This window comes from Lotus japonicus, chromosome 1 (assembly GCF_012489685.1).
Source record: "Lotus japonicus ecotype B-129 chromosome 1, LjGifu_v1.2".
In the NCBI taxonomy this organism is placed as follows: Eukaryota; Viridiplantae; Streptophyta; class Magnoliopsida; order Fabales; family Fabaceae; genus Lotus; species Lotus japonicus.
The window spans coordinates 99572129-99594799 of NC_080041.1; the positions used below are offsets into that span (position 1 = coordinate 99572129).

The 22671-nt window shown below is 39.9% G+C and overlaps 3 protein-coding genes across 4 annotated transcripts; 2 read left to right on the top strand and 1 right to left on the bottom strand.

Annotated features, from left to right (window-relative positions):
* Positions 1 to 1909: 1909 nt before the first annotated feature.
* On the top strand, positions 1910 to 10532 carry LOC130714634 (uncharacterized). The gene is made up of 5 exons (XM_057564556.1): positions 1910 to 2111; positions 2206 to 2523; positions 2682 to 3961; positions 8215 to 10133; positions 10181 to 10532. Exons 1-5 carry the CDS (start codon positions 1910 to 1912, stop codon positions 10530 to 10532), a joined length of 4071 nt encoding a protein of 1356 aa, XP_057420539.1.
* An 848-nt stretch (positions 10533 to 11380) lies between these two features.
* On the bottom strand, positions 11381 to 13869 carry LOC130728313 (uncharacterized). Of its 2 annotated transcripts, none has more exons than XM_057579743.1 (3): positions 13639 to 13869; positions 13493 to 13570; positions 11381 to 12135 (listed from the first exon to the last, which is right to left on the bottom strand). In XM_057579743.1, the coding sequence occupies exon 3, from the start codon at positions 12128 to 12130 to the stop codon at positions 11771 to 11773; it is 360 nt and encodes a 119-aa protein (XP_057435726.1). In that variant the 5' UTR covers positions 12131 to 12135; positions 13493 to 13570; positions 13639 to 13869; the 3' UTR covers positions 11381 to 11770. The 2 variants fall into 2 exon arrangements, with proteins under 2 accessions (XP_057435726.1, XP_057435725.1); XM_057579742.1 differs by having other exon boundaries at positions 11381 to 12148; positions 13639 to 13866.
* A 3520-nt stretch (positions 13870 to 17389) lies between these two features.
* On the top strand, positions 17390 to 20663 carry LOC130728315 (wall-associated receptor kinase-like 2). Its single transcript, XM_057579748.1, has 2 exons — positions 17390 to 18304; positions 19318 to 20663. The coding sequence occupies exons 1-2, from the start codon at positions 17449 to 17451 to the stop codon at positions 20496 to 20498; spliced, it is 2037 nt and encodes a 678-aa protein (XP_057435731.1). The 5' UTR covers positions 17390 to 17448; the 3' UTR covers positions 20499 to 20663.
* The last annotated feature ends 2008 nt before the right edge of the window (positions 20664 to 22671 follow it).

The following is a 22671-nucleotide window of genomic DNA, read 5'->3' on the forward strand; positions in this document are numbered from 1 at the left end:
CCTTGCAATATTAGCGAGCTCCGACAAATGGGACACGACCCATTAACCTTCAACCATTGATCAACACAATCTCGATGAAAATAGTGGCGACATTGCGGCATCATCCTCAAAATCTCCGACTCCACATAATCCGAAATGCAAATGGAACACACAGTGTCATGATCATTTGTGATTGTCATCACAACATTATCTTTTGCATAAGGGAACGTTTGGTAGGAGTTAATAACATCAATGTGAAGCCCTGTGGGTGCTTTTTTCTCATTGAAATGTCTTGTTGATGTGTTACCAAGGTTTTGGAAACGGTACGAGGTAAAGTAAACATAACATACTCGAATGAAGAGGGTGAGGAAGATGCACAAGAGGAACAACCTTGTGAATGCGTCTACCTCATCAACGGTTGTCATGCCATGAGGTTGGTCGTCGTTTGTGGCGGCCGTGGCGGGAGAAGACAAATTTGGGGAGGACATGAAATAATTGGTGGTGGTGTTTTTGGAACTAGCCAGCTTAGGTAAGGAGGGTTTGATTTTGACATGGTTTTTGTGTGGAAAATTTAAGGGTTGGGTTTCACAACGAAGATTGTACCTAATTGAAGTTGTACACTTAATGGAATCTAAAAATTAACCTAAAGAAGTTTCTTAGTAATTGTATTAATGGATTAAAGCTTTAAATAATGTTTATTCCCACAATAGTTTTTTCTGTTTCCAAATTTTAGCTGCAATTTGTTTATTTTTTTAGCATTATGCAACAATTGATACTTAGAAAACTAATCCATTTCGAAACGTAAGATAGTTAAAGTGGCTTTTAGCACTCCTAATGAAATCAGTTTTCATATATATGATCATTGATATTTGATAGAATTCTTATTAACATTCTCAAGAAATTTAATTTCTGGCCAAAACTGTTACGCTTTGTTTGATGATTTTGGGAAGGTGCTTTATTGCATAGAGCTACGTTTCTTAGTTGTATTTATTTAGTTCTTTTGGTTGTTCATGAAACGGTTCATCCAACCGTTTCTTAGCACTTTAATGAGAATTCACTACACGGAAGAAGAAAAAGCCACCGTAGTCGGCAGGCATGCATAAAAGGTAGGTGCAAGAAAACCACATGTAGCAACATCTTACAAGAATAAACCTGTTAGGCCATGAGTTAAATTCTCAATCCAAATAAAATACAGAAATTTGAAATAGCAAAGTCGGCAAAAAAGTATGCCACCCTATTGCTTGCAAAACAAGTGTGAGTTAAACGAAAGACGCGAAAAGATTGTGAAAGCAAAACATATTTTGAAATGACAGACGCTAAATAAGAAAAATGATTATGATCTTTATTTATCTCTAACAATGATAACAAGCATTCCAGACAATCCGGCTATCCGTCTCCACGATCATCTCTTTATTACTTAGTAAAATCAAAACGTTATTTTTCGGTGTAAAAAAAAAAGTAAAATTGAAACTTTCTGTGTCTTATGCATAACATTACTAAAATAATCAAATATCCAACTATCCGATTCTTTTCTCTTTGTGAATTGGAGCAAACAAAGACAAGGATACAGAAATGGCAGCTAGCTAACAATGTTACAAGGATCCAACAGAATTAACATTAAATGAAGTTTGGATTCTTGAGGGGAATTGTCCCACACTATCCTGGAATCATCTTGATTGGGGCTTCAAGTTAGCCAAAGCATCAATGCAGGAATTTTCTTCCATTAGAACATGAATGATCTGGACTGACCAGTTCTAATGAAGCATAAGATCGATGAATAATGTGGGATGCACACATCCCATGTGGTGTCTATAAATATTTTTTCTTATTTTATATACCTGACTATTCCCTTAACTTTTGAATTTCTATAGTATTTACATCCAAATAATAGACAACATGATTATACTTTGCCCCAAATAGAAATGTGTTAATGAATCCACCCACCTTTGGGCATCAGCCTTTTAAAATTTTGCCGTTCTCTGCTACTAGTCCAGTGGTGTTAGGGGGTATTCTTGCCAGGAAAGATAAGAAGAGTGACCTCTCTTCTTTTGTGAGACCCCCTGAGTTCCCATTCTCAAAGGAGTCCAACTCAGAAGGGGCAAGCCAGGCCAAGGAGAATGATGCCAGTTTCTGTAGGGAGAGAGAAAGGAGTCTATCCCCAGGCTCCTCTTCTAGACCTCATTAGTATGATCTTTGTCCCCATCTCCCCATTGGTTTCTATGATAGGGTTTGAAGACTTTATTATCTTTATGTGGAATGTTAGAGGAGCTATGAATGCAAATGCAAAACTAGCTCTGAAGGAATTTATTCGCGTTAAGAAACCGGACCTTGTCATTTTGGTTGAGACTCATTGTCAATTCCAGAGGACGGAGAGGTTTTGGAAAAGCCAGGGCTACATTCCTGGGTGCATTGTGGAGGCTATTGGCCATAGTGGGGGAATTTGGGTTCTTATTCAGGAGAACTCTAAAGCTAATATTTCTGTCTTTGATGTTTTTGCTCAAGCAATTACTTTTGATATAGCCATTGGGGCTTATGCGTGGACGTGTACTGCGGTCTATGCGAGCCCAGTGGTGGTGCGTCGGGAGGTCCTGTGGAATCATCTCTCACAGCTTCGACCTAGTATTATTAAGCCTTGGCTCGCGGTGGGCGATTTTAATGAGATTCTCTATCCTTCTGAGGTGAGGGGGGTGCTTTCCTTCCAGGGAGAGCTCTTCGCTTTGCTTCTGTTTTGGAGAACTGTGATATGCTTGACCTTGAGGCTAAAGGAGGTCAGTTTACTTGGCATCGTATGGAGAGAGGAGCCCTTCGGATTTCTAAGAGGCTTGATCGTGCTCTAGCGGACAGTGACTGGAGGCTTGCCTTCCCTGAAGCGTTTGTTGAGGTTCAAACCAGGATGCACTCTGATCATAACCCTATCATTGTTAGGTGTAATGTTCCGAGTGTGATCTCCGGGGAGAGGCCTTTTCGCTTCCTTGCAGCTTGGGTGAATCATGAGGCCTACAGGAGTGTGGTTACGAATGCTTGGAGAGGACCTGGTGGTGACCTTAGGGAAAAGATCTCTAGAGTTCAAGCAGATTCTCTTTCCTTCAACAAGCATACCTTTGGCAATATTTTTCAGAGGAAGAGACATGTTGAGGGGAGGCTTCGGGGAGTTCAACGTGATCTTGATATTAGGGTGACTTCGAGTATGGTCCAACTTGAAACCCAGCTTCAACATGAGTATCGTGATATCCTCCGTAATGAGGAGCTTCTCTGGTTTCAGAAATCCCGTGAGCAATGGGTCCGGTTTGGAGATCGAAATACAGCTTTCTTTCATACGCAGACTGTTGTCCGGAGGAAGAGGAACAAGATCCATAGGCTCCAGCTTAGGGATGGCACTTGGAGTTCCGATGAGGAAGTGCTTAAGTGTGAAGCTGAGGATTTCTTTCAGGACCTGTTTTGCACAGCTATAGCGCCTACTCTTGACCAGTTTCAGGTTAATAATCTTCCCATTATTCCCGAGGATTGTAGACGGGATTTACTAGCTCCTGTGACCAAGATTGAGGTAAAGCGTGCTCTTATGTCTATGAAATCATTTAAAGCCCCAGGCCCTGATGGCTTTCAGCCAGTTTTCTTCAAACAATATTGGGATATTGTGGGGGAAGATATTTGGAGGGTGGTTAGTGATGCTTTTTCTACTGGTACTATTAACCCTTCCCTTGCAGAGACCCTGATTGTCCTGATTCCAAAGGTTGATGTGCCCACTCAGATGAAGGAGTTCCGCCCAATAAGTTTGTGCAATGTGGTTTATAAAATCATCACTAAAGTGGTGGTCTCCCGCATTCGTCCTTACTTGAATCAATTTATTGGGCCCCTTCAATCCAGTTTTGTTCCTGGGAGGGGTACCACTGATAATGCTATTCTGGCTCAGGAGGTGGTTCATTACCTTGATCATTCTTTGGCTCGAAAGGGGTCTATGGCTTTCAAGATTGATTTGGAAAAGGCTTATGATAAGTGGACTGGGCGAGCCCCTGGAGGGGCAACGCCCAGCATGTATCCCGCCCTGAGGCGGGGCCCTGGCCTTCAGATGGGCCTTGACCTCGGAGGCCCAATTGGCCCAATAGGTAGTACCCAAGCTCTATAAATAGGAGGTAGTTATCAAGTGTAGGGGGGGCTCATTTGATGAAATAACACTCGAAATTCAGCACTCTCTCTCTCATTCTGATTCTCTCTTAGCACAATCCCTCTACCTCTAGGTACTATACCTCTCTTCAATGTTCATTCCCAGAACATTTGGCGCCGTCTGTGGGGACTGTAAACTCTCTACTCCCATTCACGTGGATTGATTGTGCATGAAATTACCTCTGATTGTGATTAGGCAATTCTCTGGTTTTCTGATTTTGATTCTGTGATTAGTGATTGGTTTTCCGATCGAGTTTGCATCGTTTCTGGTTTGGATGGAGACTCGACGCAGGAGGCAACATCATTCACCAATGCGACAGCGGATTTCGCCGCCTCGGCGGCCTCATCGTGTGGTCCTGGATTCTCCGGTACGAACGACAGGAGTACAATCGCCTTCTCCTCCTCCATCACCTCCTGTACCACCACCTCCTCCATCGCCTTCACAGGTGGGATCTCAGGAGCGCTCACCAGAGAATTCACCTGCTCCGGAACAACAACCGGCGGTGACGCAGGAGCAATGGCGCCATTTGATGCGCAGCATTGGCAACATCCAGCAGCGGAATGAGCATCTACAGGCTCAGTTAGATTTCTACCGTCGCGAGCAGCGAGATGATGGAAGCAGAGAAGCAGATTCCGTGGCTGAGTTCCGTCCGTTCTCGGAAGATGTCGAGAGTGTGGCGATTCCGGATAACATGAAAACGTTAGTTCTGGATTCTTACAGCGGAGATTCCGATCCGAAGGATCATCTTCTGTATTTTAATACGAAGATGGTGATAATTGCGGCGTCAGATGCGGTGAAGTGCAGGATGTTTCCATCGACGTTCAAATCGACGGCGATGGCGTGGTTCACAACTTTGCCGCGCGGATCGATTTCAAATTTCAGAGACTTCTCATCCAAGTTTCTAGTGCAATTCTCGGCGAATAAGAATCAGCCGGTGACGATCAACGACCTATATAATATTCGCCAGCAAGAAGGAGAATCACTGAAAGAGTACATGGCAAGGTACAGCGCAGCGTCGGTCAAGGTTGAGGACGAGGAGCCTCGAGCTTGTGCTTTAGCATTTAAAAACGGTTTGCTACCGGGAAGGTTGAACAGCAAATTGACACGTAAGCCGGCACGTTCGATGGAGGAGATGCGTGCTCGCGCCAGCACTTATATTCTTGATGAGGAGGACGACGCTTTCAAAAGAAAGCGCGCGAAGTTGGAAAAGGGCGACACGTCGCCCAAGCAGCGATAAAAGGAGGAGTTTCAGATCGGTGGCAAGGCGGAGGGGAAAGAACAAGGTGCGTTCACGAGAGAATGACAGATCGAGATTCTTCAAGGCGCATCCAGCGATGGCAGATCGGAGCAACACGATTCAGACCGACAATGAAGAGCGTCAACAGAGGTGAAGCTTCAGATCGAGGAAGCATGTAGGCGAGGGAGAGCAGATCGGTAATGACGAAGAAAAGAACGAAGGCGAGGAATCTGTCCAGAGCACAATACATGAGGAGCAGAGCCAATCCCGAGACGTTTTTTGATGAGGCGTTGGAATTCTGGCGATCACGTTTGCTTTGGCGAACACGTTTGCTTTGGCGAGCACGCGTTGGCTTTGGCGAGCACGTTTTGAGGTTAGGCGGCGAGCAAGTGTTGTTGGCGATGGAGTTCGGCGGCGGGAGAACGTCGCTGGCGTTGGAATCTGGCAAGCACGTTTTACTCCGGCGGCGGAATTCTGGCGGGCACGTTTTGTTTTGGCCGTGGAAGTTTGGCGAGTAAAGCGTTGCTATGGTTAAGATCGCTGGCAACAAATTTTCCAATTCCTTCAAACTTTTCTTCGTCATTACCGATCTGCTCTCCCTCGCCTACATGCTTCCTCGATCTGAAGCTTCACCTCTGTTGACGCTCTTCATTGTCGGTCTGAATCGTGTTGCTCCGATCTGCCATCGCTGGAAGACTTGGAAGACTCTTCCATAAGCGGTTTGTTATTGGGTGGGACAAGCTCCTGATGGCGCGATTTAGTTACAAAGTGAAACAAGTTTCACGATGAACTAAATTAGCCCCGGAAAAGCCCACGTAACCACCGGATTCATTGGCGATGTGTGGGGTACAAATTGCCCATTCTACTGAGCACCGCTTTGGTAATCCAACTGGCCATTGGAACCCAAAGCACTTTGAGTCCCGAAATGGGACGATCACACCAAGGGTGGCGACCTACCGCTAGGGTGGTGACCTCATGCCAAAGGGTGGCGACCAAACGCTATGGGTGGCGACCTGTAAGACTCAGTTTTTAGACACACAAAAGTCGCCAAAAGGGTGGCGACCTCACGCTAAGGGTGGCGACCTACCGCAAGAGGGTCGCGACCTACCGCAAGAGGATGGCGACCTACCGCAAAAGGGTCGCGACCTACCGCCAAAAATGAGGGTAGCGACCTACCGCAAAATGGTGGCAACCTACCGCAAGAGGGTCGCGACCTACCGCAAGAGGGTTGCGACCTACCGCCAAAAATGAGGGTAGCGACCTACCGCAAAATGGTGGCGGCCTTACGCTGAGAGTGGCGAGCAAGTCAAACTAATTTCTTATAAGGCTAAAGCAAGATGGTGATGGCGATGCGGCAAGTGAGGACACTCCTACTCCTCATGACTTGGACACAGAGTCTGGTGGACTTGTAGACTATGGCGAGTGAAGGAGCATGCGGGCTGGGCGGATCTTCTCCTAGGGACGATGCGGCGGCGACTTCAGCTTGAAGACACATTGTGCTCTCATGCTTCGAGCTCGGTGTCTTGTGGACTGGTTGAGTCCCTTCGCCATATTAGGGGGCTCGCCCAGGAAGCAACTTGATCCATGAAGATGCTACGAGGGGCGGATGCGGGGGAGATTGGCGGGAGACCATGTCACCAGGCGAGCCAGCTTCTATTCAGCGAGTCACGTCATATAAGGCGGGCCACCACGACTCCTTAATCTTGTAGGCGTTTGTACACCATCTTTCTAGGTCCCGCGTCAATCGGAGATTCATGTATTTGCGTATTTCCTTGCGCTATTGGCGGTTTGTGTTTCATTTGCGCCATGTCGGCGACCTACACGCTTTATACATCCTTTGTTGATCCCGCCAAGTAGCGTGGCTAGGTGATCTTCTAGGCGGGGAAGCTATTGCAACTAGAAGCTTGGGAATAGTTCCTGCGCGTTGGTCGAAACCGCCAGCCGAGGAACGCCGTACCAAGTGGAAAGTGGCAACGGGCGACCTGCTAGGGGAATCACAAGGGGACAGAGATTGACGGTCACATTTTGGAGACACACTTCGCTCTCCTGCTTCGAGCTTGTGGACTTGCGGACCAAGGGCGCTCGCCCTTCATCTTTTGGCTGTCAAACCCAATTGGTATTGTTTGTGGGAAAGCGCGAAAAGCCTCGCCACTATAAAGATCAAACTCCATCGCCTGACAGGTGACACCAACAACAAAGTTCAGTCGCTCGCCGGGGTTACTGCCAGTCAGTGATTGAATGATCAGCACATGACCCATGCCTGCCACCTTTTCCGCCGGCGAACGATCATACGCCTGCTCCAACTTATCGCCAATACGAAGTAATCGTTCTCGCCGCTTGTGGACTAGTGGACTTGCCAGCTCGGGTTGCTCGTCAAGTCAGTGGACTGGGTAACTGAAAATGCAAGTTTCCTTTTGCTCACGCCATGTTGGCGATATAGTTTACTTCTCTTTTCTCAAGCCATGTTGGCAGTGCAGGTTCTGGTGTACTGTAAGACATATGTAAAAGCATTTAAAAGACACCCTTAGCTCTCGTACCTCGAGCTCGGTGTCTTGTGGACTAGTGGACTGGGCGAGCCCCTGGAGGGGCAACGCCCAGCATGTATCCCGCCCTGAGGCGGGGCCCTGGCCTTCAGATGGGCCTTGACCTCGGAGGCCCAATTGGCCCAATAGGTAGTACCCAAGCTCTATAAATAGGAGGTAGTTATCAAGTGTAGGGGGGGCTCATTTGATGAAATAACACTCGAAATTCAGCACTCTCTCTCTCATTCTGATTCTCTCTTAGCACAATCCCTCTACCTCTAGGTACTATACCTCTCTTCAATGTTCATTCCCAGAACAATAAGCTCTCTTGGGGTTTCTTGGAGGAGACAATAAGAGACTTTGGGTTCCCTGATTCTATATGTCGGCTTATTATGTGTTGTGTTTCTTCTGCTAAACTTGCTCTCCTCTGGAATGGTACGAGGCTTCCTTGGTTTAGTCCCGTTAGAGGTCTTCGACAAGGGGATCCCATGTCACCATATCTTTTTGTCATGTGTATGGAGAAGCTATCTGTCCGTATTCAAAATACTGTTGATGCAAGCTTATGGCAACCCATCACATTGTCGAGAGGTGGCCCTCCTCTCTCCCACATTTTCTTTGCAGACGATGTTATGCTCTTTTGCAAGGCAACTACTACCCAAGTGGAGCTTGTTGCTGATATTTTGGATAGTTTTGGTGCAGCCTCTGGTCTTGTTGTGAGTGCTGCCAAGTCTAAAGCCCTTTGTTCAAAAGGAGTTCCAGCTGCGACTCGGAATTCTATTGCTAATGTTTGCCCGATTCGTGTTGTGAGGAATTTGGGGAAGTACTTGGGCTTTCCAATGGCTAGCGGCCGGGTGTCGCATGGCTCCTTCAACTTCATTATTGATCAGATATCTCGTCGCTTGGCTGGTTGGAAGTGCCGCCTTCTAAACACAGCGGGTAGAGTTTGTCTTGCTCGAGCTGTTATAACCGCGATTCCCACTTATTACATGCAGGTTTTATGGATGCCTAGGAGGACTATCAACTTGATTGATAAAGCGGCTCGCAACTTCATCTGGTCCAGTTCCTCGTCCACGCCTGGTACTCATAGCTGGCACAGAGTTAAATGGGATGTGGTGACGCAACCTAGGATTGCTGGTGGGCTTGGTGTTCGAGATTCTTCACATGCGAATACATCTCTTCTTGGTAAGTTGGTTTGGTCCTTTCTGCAGGAATCATATAAGCTTTGGACTCAAGTCCTCGCACACAAATACCTGGGTAGCAAGTCAATTCTTGAAGTTACTGCTGCACCCAACTCTTCTCCTCTTTGGAAAGGTATTTTGAAGGCTAGAGATGTTCTAAGGGATGGGTTTGCATTTAAGCTGGGTAATGGTGCAACATCTATTTGGTACAAGGATTGGAGTGGTTATGGGCCTTTGGCTAATAACATCCCCTACGTCCACATCACAGATACAAACATGGCCCTCCGAGACATCATCATCAATGGTGACTGGAATCCGTCAAGTCTCTACACAATTTTACCTCCCTTGGTACAGCAAAAGATGCTTGCGGTTGCTCCTGTTATTGATATCAGGCTTCATGACCATTGGATTTGGAAATTCGACAGCCAAGGCATTTATTCTGCTGCGGGAGCCTACTCTTGGCTCATTAACGCGAATGCACAGATGTCTCTTACTGGTTTGGATACCTGGCGCTGGATTTGGAAGATTAAGGTTCCGGAGAAAATTCGTGTCTTCATTTGGTTGTGTATGCACGATGCAATTCAGGTTAACAACTTGAGGTTTCGTTGCAAGCTTGCTTCCTCACCCTCGTGCTCGCGGTGTCAACATTCTATGGAGGATATTTTACATTGTTTGCGGGACTGCAGGTTTGCTAGGGAAATTTGGAATAGATTGAATGCTCTCACGTGGCCTCGGTTTCTAGTTGGGAGTGTCCAGGCTTGGATCAAATACCAGGTGTGTGGTCCTCATGGTTCCTTGTTTGCTACAGCTCTTTGGGGAATTTGGCGGTGGCGTAACAATGCAATCTTGGGTGATAAGTCTTGGAACGCTATTAGTACTGTGAATTGGATTTCTACAGAGCATCATGACTATTCCTCCTTTCTTTCTAGTGATCTGTCCATGACATTGGGCATGGGTGGAGGTGCGTTTTGGAGAGCTCCTCCCGCAGGTAAATTCAAGCTCAACACTGATGGTGCCTTTGACTTGACCGGAGCCAGGATGGGTATGGGGGCTTAGTGAGGGATGGAACCGGTAATTGGGTAACCGGGTTTTATGCTGGCAGCAGTGGGGGAAATCCCATTACAGCGGAGATTGGAGCTCTTAAGCATGGTTTGGTTTTATTATGGAACGCCAACATTCGAAAAGCGATCTGTGAAGTCGATTGTCTTGAGATTGTGAAGGCTTTATCTAAGAATAGGTATCAGTTCCATGAGTATGCCTCAGAGCTCCTTGATCTTAAACTCTTGTTGGATCGAGATTGGTGCATAGAGCTTACCCATATTTCTAGGGATGCAAATGCAGCAGCGGATTGTCTTGCTGGCATTGGGGGAGGGCTCCAATGTCCTATAGAGTATCTTGAGGCTCCGCCTCAGCAGTTAGCTCCCATCTTGGCTAGGGACTTGTTAGCCTTGTAGTTTCTTTCTGTTGTCTTTAATTTTCCGATGTACCAAAAAAAAAAATAGAAATGTGTACATCATGAAAAGTTGAAAACGTTTTCGGCTTGTCCATGCATGTACCCATGAGCATTTATTAATATCCTGATTGATGAAAGTTCTCGCATGATATGTGACATGTCTTGTTGCATTAATAAAAAACAAACATCCATTTTCTTATTGTAAAAAAAAATTATGCAGGAAAAATCTTTGTCCAATTATTGGCAAGTAAGTTTAGGAGGACTGCTAGTTCAAAAAAAAAGTTTAGGAGGACTGCGACTAATGTTGGAGATGGGGCAACTACTTACAAAGTCAAGGTGACACTACATCACTACCCAAGGGCTCTGTGGTGATTGTGTCACTTGAGACTTTGGCATTTAGATGCAAAAACGAAAAGCTGAGTTATGACATTGTTATTAAGTATATCAAGCTCAAGAAGGAAAATATCTCATATAGGAATCTTGTTTGGATTGAAGAAGAGCCCCATAGTAGTGGCACTAAGAGAAATTGTAGGATTCTAGTTTGAGCTTTTGTTTTTCTTGTTATCAAATCGGACTCCTCAATGAGACCTCCAAAATATTAAATAAATTGGTAGTGAGTAATTTCGTGTGACTATATGAGCTTTCGATTTCAGGATCCTAGTTGTATTTAGTCACACAGGATTAGACATTTAGCTGGCTGTTTGTTAAAGTGTGATTCAGAAGGATTTGGACAATGTATTTCAATAAAGAATTACGACTAAATGTGTATTTGGATATCGTAAAATGTGAACAGATTTCTATCTGAATTTATAGGAAGAAAATGATGCTCAATAGTGTAGACTACAGAACTGATTCAATATAAATTGCATTTGCTACCATAGTACATATTAAATTTTCACATGAGAACTCTTCTCTACAAAAAAAGGCATTGAACCATCTTTGATCAGTATTGAAACTGAAGATGTGTACACAGTCAGTATAAAGTGCAGTGCTTCAAATAATTGAATAAAATGAAATCTGTCACAAAACATGGGATGGAAAAATATGAGATTCAATTTTCATCAATTTCTACAAAGCTCAATATAGTTGATGACTTCTTCTAATGATTCATCACTTAGAGGAGCAACAAAAAATCTTATCAAGCTCCAAGCAACCATTGCGGTAAATATAAGTGATATCAGCGGCAGTAAACTAGACTACCTGGTCCTGGTCAGGATTATTCTGACTGTAGCCTGTATGCTAAGGCTTTTCAGAAGATGTGGAACCCTTTTCAACCACTTTGGCAGAATTAGCAGATTCTTCAGCTTCAACAAGCTTGCGCAGTCTCTCTTGAAGAGTTCGTACTCTGGTCTCAGTCTTGCGAAGCTTTCTCCATCTATAGGTAGTCCAGAGAGCGAAGCCACCATATACAACAATATAAGAAGCCCATACATAAGGATAAGTTTCTGCATGCTCTTTGATTTTTTTATACTGTGTTTCCAATGAATCTTTCAAGCCCACAACAGAAGGGCCTCTGACCCCTTGATCATCTTCAGGTTTGAGAATAGGTGGCGCAGAACTTGTTGCTTGCTGGTTTTCATTTTTGATGTGATTCGTCATGTCCTCTGTTTGATTGTTCTAGTCATTTATAAAAAAAAATTAACACCAACTAACCAATGACATTTTCAGGTACTGCATTATTTGAGAAAACAGAATAGTAACATTCATAACCTGATACAATAGCACCAAAGCACAAGTAGACATGTAAAAGGAGAAAAGATTTTATTCTGCACTTCTAATCTTAAGTAAATTCTAATAAGAACATCCATATATGTGTGTATATGAAGCCACATCCAATATGTACCCTATGAATGTTCTCTTCTCCTAATTTCTCAAATATGTGCTACTTAAATACGTCAGTAGTTATACAGTTTTTTTTTTATCACTGATAACTGCAACAATCAATTGCAGTCATACTCTTATATTTTATAAAATGTTGGACCACTTTCACTATTCAGATGCATGGCAGTTACCTTTCTGTTATTGTACATCCTTAATTACTCATAATAGAAAAACAGTTTTGCACATCCAACTTATGTTATACTAGAAAACTTGTATAGTGCTTGCGTTTCCTTGGTCTGTATGATATTACTTTGCTTGATACTTCAATAGTGGAAGACCAACTATCACATTGCTCAAGTGCTACCCCGGACTTGGATTCTCTCATGCGCTATCATTTGGAGTTTTTGTGTCTATCTTTCTCTTCAAATGTACAAATGTGAGACCTTTAAATACTTATGAGAGAGATAGACACGATGCTCCATTTGACATTGTCATATGTCACATGAGAGGATCCAAATCCGTGCTACCCCTAATGATGTAACAAACTTATATAGTCATGTGGCCTCACCCAAGAGACCCAAAGGGAAATCCCAACAAAAACCCGAGGCAGACAAACAAATTACAAGACCAACATCAAAGACCCCAAGACAACTAGTACAAAGCTTTCTTACTTTGGAAACAACTAAACCCACTAATACAACCCCAACACCTCAAAAAAGTCCCTACAAGAATGCCGTTCTCAAATATTACTTTCCTTGATGCTTCAATAGAGGAAGACCAGCTATTACATTGTTCAAGTGCTACCCCTAATACGCGTAACAAACTTATATAGTTATGCGGTTACACCATACTCAAAATTCATTTGCATTTACCATATGATCATCATGTCTGAAAAACTTGAAATTTAGGTCATCTATCTATATGCTGAGTTAAACAGGTACATATTGGATGTTGCTTCATACACATGTATGGATGTTCTCATTAGAATTTACTTTAAACCAAACAGCACCCTCTATTTTCATTCAAAAACAAAGGAACAATCAATTAAATTAAACAGCAGAAACAGAACAATTAAATCAAGCAATTAAACAGTAGCAATTTTCGAATTGGGGGTTTAGGGTTTTTAAGGAAATGACAAACCTTGGAATTTTCGTTGTGAGACTGGGGAAGATTTCAGCTTGTTTTAGAGAGCCTTTGCGTTTTCAGAGTATGGAGAACCTGATAAAAGGAATGTTAGATAGGTTTACATTCAAAGAGGGAATGGTAGTTGACAGAGATTCCTTTACCTCGTGAGGACGATGACTGAGCCGCCGTGACAGGGAGTAACACTAACAGGATCGTGTGAGTAGCCGCCGTGACGAGACGACGGAGTACGGCGCAGAAATGGCCTCCGTGGCCGGTGGTAGCTGCGACGAGAAGAAATGTGGGGACAGAGTGAGGTGGCGGCGATGCGGCGTAGTTTTAAGTAGATGGGAGAGTGCGGCGCAAGGAAAATTTTACAACTCCATACAAATAAAAACACCTGGCCTGGCATTGTTATTATTTGCCAATTTTAATTTTTTTTCAGAATAAAAAAAGAAAAAACAGTATAAAATATAATAGATCAATTACTCACACAACTAGAATTGTGTAGTTCCTTTTTTTTTTTTTTATTTCATTGATTTAACAAAAATTCAACACAAGGGAGTATTGAATTCTGCAAAATAATGGAGAGTACTGAAATTTTTCTTGGAATGTTGAGGTGAAGCAAAGCTCATTAATGAAGTAAAAGTTAGCACACTGATAAGGAGGATTAGGGTAAAGGAAACAAAGGAGTGTGAAGCCATTAGGGTTAGAGAGGGTAAATGAGGAGGTGGATGAAGATCCTCTCGTGTAAGTTTGATTATGTTTTTTCCGTCAAAAAGGTGTCGAGTATATTCTCACAAGTTAACGTTTTTCAGTCATACTCTTTTTTCAAATTTGACTACTTTTTATCAAATTTGGTAATTAGTTTTCAAATATCCGTATTTTATTTCAAATCTGATTAATTAGCCATAAATCTACTTATTTTTAATCAGAATAGGCTTATTTTCCCATTAAATCTACAAGATTTGTCTTCCAAAAAACTCTATATAATGATAACACCTCACTTTGTTGATGCATGCCACGTGCATCCATCATTCTACAACTTATTCCTAGGAATTTCATTTTTTTATCTCTTTCTTCATGGCTACAAAATCCCCTTTTGTGGTTCTCCATGAATATACTATACTAAGGTATTTCATTCTTCCTTATGTCACTATTTATTTTTTATTTTTTTACTCACCATTTTTTTTCGTTTTATACACCCTCACTAAGGTATTTCTCATTAGCTCTCATATTTGGTTATAAGGGTGTATAACACGAAAATAAAAAAATAAAAAATAAATAGTGACATAAGGAAGAATGAAATACCTTAATATAGTTATAAAGACAACAAAAGCAAATTTTGAAGCCATGAGAAAGAAAAAAAAACATTGTTCCTTGGAATAAGCACTAGAATGATGGATGAATGTGCATCATCAACAAAGTGACGTATTATCATTATATAGAGTTTTTTGGGAGACAAATCTTATAGATTTAATGGGAAAATACGTCTATTCTAATTAAAAATATGCAGATTTGTGGCTAAATAGTTAGATTTGAAATAAAATATGAATATTTGAAAACTAATTGTAAGATTTGATAAAAAGTAATTAGACGAAAACATTAACTTGTGGGAATATACTCGACGCCTTTTTGGTTTCCTCTGATCATTAGTTTCGTTCCTTTAACTTCTGGGTTAATATTTGTTGTGGTTGGCAAATTTTATCATTTTTTGTTTGATTCAATTTTCATTCTATTTTTATGATTTATATTGAAAACTTATTCTAAGAAGTTAAAAACTATGACATTACTGTAGTGATACGATCTTTATAAATGCATATTGTTCGTGCGAATTACTTAAAAGGTCAAGCTTTGATCAAGATAATAAGTAGTATGAGCCTAAAAGTCTTGTTCCCCTAATTGAAAACTCCTTAATTAAATAAGATAAGCTGATGTAATAATATTATTGGTCGGGTTTTCTAGGAGCTCATAACTAATACCATTTCACCTATAATTGTCGTCTCCGAATGATAACTCAAGTGGTAAGAGTTTGAGATATAAAAATTAGGTGAGATAAAAGGTGAAGAGTCCAGGGTTCGAACCCTGAGAATGACTAATTTACTAATACTATTAACAACTAACATTTGCCTATAAAAAACCCTATAATTTTCGTTATTAATTTGAGACGTTATAAGATTAGGTTCAACACAATATCTGCAGTCAACTCAACTCGTGAGTTATTTTTTGGTAAGCACTCTCGTGAATGTGTTTTTTCTTAAATAACAAGGTCATTAGACTTCGAGTGTGTGACTAATTCTCACTTGAAATGCTGAGATCAACCTTTCTCCTTAGTTTAAGCTCAAATCCTTATCATTGAATAGCAATAAAATGTATCTTTAACCCTTTTTTCCACCCTAGAACTCTCGCCATGTTTTCATGTAGTATTTTGTACTTAAAAGTGGGCACAAAGTCACTATAACGAATCTAAAACACATCTTTTGCAGATAAACAAATCTAAAAGCTAGAAAGCGGTGAAAATGCTTTGACTAATTAAATAGTCTTTATATATAAAAACTAAAAAGACAATTCAATCTTTTGAGTTTATTCTTAGGTTGAGTTAATTTTCTTAAATTCTAATATAATATTATCACAATTTTTTTAATAAAAAATAAATTAAAGCATATTATACGTGAACATGTGTATTCTCTACGATTTACAATTTTTTTTATAAATAAATGTTAGTTGTTAGTAATATTAGTAAGTTATCTCTGATTAAGCTGGATCATTTACCCTTCATCTCACATAATCTATGTTCCATAATTCTTACCACTTGAGTTAATTATCGGAGACTCTACCCTTTACAAATGATAATTCTGCCGTATTGTAATTTTTAATTTGTCACCCCACATGGCGAAGCAGTCAAACCATAAAGTTTCATTGAACTTGGTCAGAATAAGGGAATGTCTATCAAGAACAACATTGTCCTTTGGGAATTGTCGTTACCATTGCCTTCACTAACTGCCCACTTGCCCCTGCCTAATAGACAATATCAACATTATTTAACTGTGTTAATTTGTGATTGGGCCAGCTAGATTATTTTTCCTAATATAATTCAGGTACTCCAATGAGATAATATAATCTTGTTTGAGTTGGAAATCAAGATTTCTCATACAAATTAAATTTACTATGTTGCTGAAATTTTATATCTATCTCCTACTTCAAATCACATGTATGTATTATGTAAATATAGGGGAGCCTCTTTAAATGTTTATGAATAGAGAGATAAACACCCAAAATTTTAACATGAGAAAATCTTCATCCGAGTCTAGAACATCCAGATAAAACCTTACTAAATCAAATATGTACCGTTGATGCAAGTGCTAGTTAATACCTAGAGTTTAGTCTCAATCAATCAAGATTTCTCACACAAATTTCTTATGTACCTGAAATTTTATATCTATTTCTTACTTCAAATCACATGTATGTATTGTATAAAGATAAGGGAGTCTCTTTAAATGTTTATGAATAAAAAGATAAAACACAAATTTTAACATGAGAAAATTTTTATATAAAAAAATCCTCATTCAAGTCCGGAACATTCAAATAAAAGATTACTAAATCAAATGTGTACCTTTGAAGCAAGTGCTAGTTTTTTTTTTGTGAAACTCTGTTTTTTTTTTGGTGAAATGAAGCAAGTGCTAGTTAATACCAGAGTTTAAGTCCCAATCAATGAGTAGTGACAAATTTTCATTGAGGTGGCACTCTTAGCATTTCAATATGAATAAATGTCCTAGTCAAGTAGTCATGATGTTTGAAAATCATGTCAAATTCAACCAACAACTTTATCTGAATGCTCAGCACTCAGCAGACCAAGTCAAACAATAAAACAAGAGAATGCCGCGTGAATCCTGATCAGAATCAAACTACTAGTTCTTAAACTTAGAAAACAATTGAAGTGCAACTCATTTATTGTCTTCTTTGTAGACTTGTTCATGGAGCTTCACTACCACCTCCAGATTCTCTCCACAACCCTGCTACTGTTTATGTTTCCTCAGCCACTCAACTCCCAACAACTATACCTCAATAGTTCTGTCTATGACTGCACTGATAACCCTTCTGCACCAAAAGGGTACCTATGCAATGGCCTTAAAAAATCATGCACTTCCTTCTTGGTTTTCACTTCAAAACCTCCCTATGACAACCCTCTAAGCATAGCTTACCTTCTTGGCTCTGAAGCATCCACCATAGCCTCAATCAACAATATCTCAATGAATGGCAAAATCCCTACCAACAAATCAGTCATTGTTCCTGTTTTCTGCTCATGTTCTGGGAACATCTACCAGCACAGCACACCTTACACTGTGGTCAAGAATGACACCTACTACATGCTTGTGAAAACGACTTACCAAGGCCTCACCACATGCCAGGCCATGATGGGTCAGAATTACTATGCTGCAGTGAGCATTGCAGTTGGTGCAGAGCTCACAGTTCCAGTGCTGTGTGCTTGTCCCACTTCAAACCTCATAGCAAAAGGGGTGAGCTTCTTGCTGGTTCACATGGTGAGGGATGGTGAAATGGTTAACTCCATAGGAGAGGCTTATGGTGTTGATGAACAAAGTATGAGAGAGGCTAATGGGTTGCCAGTGGTGCCATCAAGTGCAAACAATAGTGTGACCCTCAATGCCTTGACACCTATATTAGTACCTCTGAGAGGCCAGAGTTGCAAGGAGAATCCAGATAAATTCTATTGTAAATGTTCCCAGGCACTGCATGATGGAAGCTCCAAGGGGCTCTTCTGTAATGAATCAGATGGTCAAAAATTCCCTGCCAAGTTGGTTGTTCCATTAGGTAATTTTCTCAGACCAATATCCTTTGTCCCCTAAATGGCGTCTCATTTCCTGTTCTAGCAAATGAGATTGTGACATGTCTATTAAAAATTACATGAATATGATATTTATAATCTTATATGAGTGATTTTTAATTCACATAGCACAATCTCATTAGTGAGATGAAAAATGAAACACCATTTAGAAACAAACAATCTTGATCCAATTTTCTCAATATTAGCTACATTAAAATGAGGGGTTCCATAATATACAAGTAATGAGTTATAGTTTTAATTGTAGAATATCAATTTGAAATTTATAGCATGTTTGGACCAACTTCTTTTTTTTCTAAAATCAATTCTAACACTTTAAAGCTACTCATACATGAGCTTCCCTCAAGAGATGATTTTGGTTTCAAAATCAATAGGTTTTTCAAACATTAACTTCCGAATTTCCTATTTAAGTGCATGCATATAATTACAATTGATTCTTAATTTTCTAATCAATCATAAGAAACTCTTCACATGAATTTCTAGTTTTAGAGACAAATTTGTCACCCTCTTCAAGAAGATTAAAACAAATAGTTTTATTGAAATTTTTGTTTTTGATTTTTAGCATGACATGTGTAGTTTGTATGTGGCACCTAATGAGACAAGGCTTGATTTTTGTGTGCTGAGTGCAAGCAATGTTATATATAGAGTAGAAATGAATTAATAGTGATGACACCGCCAAGGTTTAATTTTCACTTAAATAAACAGATTACTTTAAAGTTAATACTTGTTTGTTAAATTTTCACTTAAATAAACAAAGTACTCTTTATAGTTTATAGTTACTACTTAGTACTTACTGAGTACTTGTTATTGATATGTTTCATACATGTTTATCATGGAAGTATGGCACTTTAGTGCATGTTTTATTTGTATAGTCAAAATCAGTTTAGGAGAGAGACTTCTTGTGAGTAGTGGTGCCGAAATTGATTTTAGGGAAGGATAAGTTGATCTAAACATTTAATTTGAAAACTTTGTGTATTTGCAGGTGTTGGAATTGGTGCAGGCTTTCTGTGTTTGTTTGTTTCAGGCTACAAGTTATATCAATACATACAGAAAAAGAGAAAGAGGATTCATACGGAAAAGCTCTTCAGGCAAAACGGTGGTTACTTGTTACAAGAGAAGTTTTCATTATATGGAAATGGAGAAAAGGCAAAGCTTTTCACAGCAGAGGAGCTGCAAAGAGCAACAGATAACTACAACCGTAGCAGGTTTCTTGGTCAAGGTGGTTATGGCATGGTGTACAAAGGAATGCTACCAGATGGAACCATAGTTGCAGTTAAAAGGTCAAAAGAGATTGAAAGGAGCCAGATAGATACTTTTGTCAATGAAGTGGTCATTTTATCTCAGATTAACCACAGGAACATTGTCAAACTCTTAGGTTGTTGTCTTGAGACAGAAACTCCATTACTAGTCTATGAATTCATTCCCAATGGAACTCTTTCCCAACATATCCATATGAAAAATTATGAGTCATCATCATCACTTCCATGGGAGAGTCGCCTTCGAATTGCATGTGAGGTTGCTGGAGCATTAGCATATATGCATTTTTCAGCTTCGATTCCCATCTTCCACAGAGATATCAAACCCACCAACATACTCTTGGATTCTAACTTCTGTGCCAAAGTTTCTGATTTTGGGACATCAAAATCAGTCCCACAAGACAAGACTCACTTAACCACAAATGTGAAAGGAACCTTTGGGTACATAGACCCTGAATATTTCCAATCATGTCAATTTACTGATAAAAGTGATGTGTATAGTTTTGGGGTTGTTCTTGTAGAGCTCATAACTGGGAAAAGGCCCATTTCATTCTTTTATGAAGATGAGGGTCAGAATCTGGTTGGAGAGTTCATTTCTCTGATGAAGGAGGACCAGCTTTCTCAGATTTTAGATCCCGTAGTGGTGAAGGAAGCAAGAATAGATGACATTCTTTCCATTGCAAGTCTTGCAAGGAGATGCTTGAGACTGAATGGGAAGAAAAGACCAACAATGAAAGAGGTTTCAGCAGAACTAGAAGCATTGAGAAAGGTACAAAATACCTTACAAATCAACCATGATCATGAGTCACCAGGTGATGGTCAATCAACTAAGTACACAAACAGTGACATAGAATCCAGAGAGGAAAGCTTCTCGCTATCCTTACAACTAGAATCCACATCCTTCTAAGTACATGTTAGGAAATGATTCGAAAGACAATGAATTCTAAAGGAGCTTCGGTGAGTAAACTTTAAGTGTCAGAGTTAATCTTAAGGGGAAAATAAGTTGATCTAGATGTGCTATAAAAACACCAAATTGCTTATATTATTAGTAGTTAATTATGCCTTGATTGAATCTGGCGGCGCAATAATCATGGTTTTCTTGTACCAATTTACATTCTGGTTTTTCGAAACCGGTCAGTTTAGTGACAAAAGCCTTTCCCGGTTTCAAAAGGTGAGAAGTTGATTGGAATTTGACAGAGAAGCCATATTCCAATAATGGGTGATGTGGAAAACCATTGATGATGGAAACAGAAATGTAGTTTATGTCAGTGTAGATATTATTTTTTGAGACAAAAGAGTAAGCAAAAGTTGAGCTCGTGAAACACACAAGAAGAAGACAGAAGAGGGACATTGATACATGAATTAAGGATGACATTTTGCTTGAAAGCTTTTCACAACAATTGGTTTTGACTGTATTATTTCATATTTTAAGTATACTTTTTAAAAAATTCAGTTGAGAGTATTAATGGTATATATATATATAGGGGATGTATCTTATGAGAAAGGTAATCTTATGTGAGAAAATGAGAATAAATCACGACCATTAGATCTAACAATCAACGGTTAAGATTAAAAGAATTTAATGGTCATGTGATTGTCACATGATCACTTAAAAAAGTCACATGACTTAATGTTTTAATCTTGACCGTTGATGGTTAGATCTAACGATCGTGATTTATTCTCATTTTCTCACATAAGATTACCTTTCTCATAAGATACATCCTCTATATATATATATATTTTTTTTTGAACTAGAGTATTAATGGTAAAATTAACCAATCATTGATTTATGTTTTTTTTTTAAAATGCAATCATTGATTTATGTTGAAAATTATTAAATGTATTTAATGATCAAATTAGTAGTTAGTTATTATTTGATTTTTGAAGGAATTCACTTCATGCATGTCATTTCTAGCGAATCCTGAGGCTTTACCACCGTTGATAATCTAGTTCTTAACCTCTGGATCTCTGCAGGCGACCTCCGTGAAGCGAAAATGAACTGTTATGGAGGAAAGAGCTTGGAGGAGGAAAGATTACACCTTCCTCTTCTTGGCCCTGTAATCTTCATGAAGAAGATGATGATTTTGGTTGGGACCTTGTATTTGTTATTGATGTTGCTGGGATGTCGCTGTTGATGTGCTTAGATCAATAAAAATCATATAGAATATAGTAGGAAGAGTGAAGGTATAATTAAAGTTGAAGTTTGCTCAAGAAAACTCTAAGTCTAGAACGTAATTAAGCTAAAAGTAGGTTAAGAAGTGTGATTAATAGCTTAATAATTATGTGTACAGAAATTGGAATGAAGAAAAAGTGAAATTAAAAGAGTTGACATTGTGGGGAAATTAGGATAAAAGACTTAACAGGGATAAATTAGTGAAATATATGTGTAAATATGTTAATTGGGTCATTAACTAACTTGATTAAGTTCATTAGGGATTAAGAAGATAAGATTTAATGTTTGGACAAAGTAAATCAATTAGGATAGTTATTTAACCAAGAAGTAACTAGTAAGTTTAAGATGCTAATTGGGTGGTAGATGAGTTCAATCATGTCAATTAGAAACTAAATAGAGCCTCTTGAATTTTTTTTTTTTTTTTTGCATCGGAAAATTAACAAGACAACTAAAAAGCTAAGGGATTGCTAGAGAGTCACTCAACAAGATGACTTCTAGCTCCGGGAAGGGAATATCAACATCAGAAACTCTGAGGGAGTGTGAGGAGGAAGCATGCTTCGCGAGACAATCAGCTGCCTTATTCTGATCTCTACTAATCCACGCAAGTTTCGTTCGTCAGCCTCTCTTTAAAAGGTCACAAAGCTCCTGCAGTAGCAGCCCATGTACGTGGAAGCATGGGCTGCTACTGCAGGAGCTTTGTGACCTCTTAAATCTAATTATACTTAGTTGAGATTAAAGATAAAGAATTGATGTGAGAACTATTTTCTAAGACAGGACTAATTAAGTATAGTGAGACACAAATATGACTAAGTAAAGAGATAAGTAATAGTGATTTAGTTAACTCATGCATTAAATAAGTGACTTAGTTTTTTTTTTTTTTTGAAACTAACTTAGTTAGTAAAGGTGA

Bases quoted from the DNA above. Each gene is read 5' to 3' on its own strand.
- LOC130714634 (XM_057564556.1), top strand. From the start codon at position 1,910: ATGAATCCACCCACCTTTGGGCATCAGCCTTTTAAAATTTTGCCGTTC. The intron at 2,112-2,205 runs GTAGGGAGAGAG...TTTCTATGATAG, and splicing joins GGAGAATGATGCCAGTTTCT to GGTTTGAAGACTTTATTATC. The intron at 10,134-10,180 runs GTGAGGGATGGA...TTATGCTGGCAG, and splicing joins AGGATGGGTATGGGGGCTTA to CAGTGGGGGAAATCCCATTA.
- LOC130728313 (XM_057579743.1), bottom strand. From the start codon at position 12,130: ATGACGAATCACATCAAAAATGAAAACCAGCAAGCAACAAGTTCTGCG.
- LOC130728315 (XM_057579748.1), top strand. From the start codon at position 17,449: ATGGAGCTTCACTACCACCTCCAGATTCTCTCCACAACCCTGCTACTG. The intron at 18,305-19,317 runs GTAATTTTCTCA...GTGTATTTGCAG, and splicing joins CAAGTTGGTTGTTCCATTAG to GTGTTGGAATTGGTGCAGGC.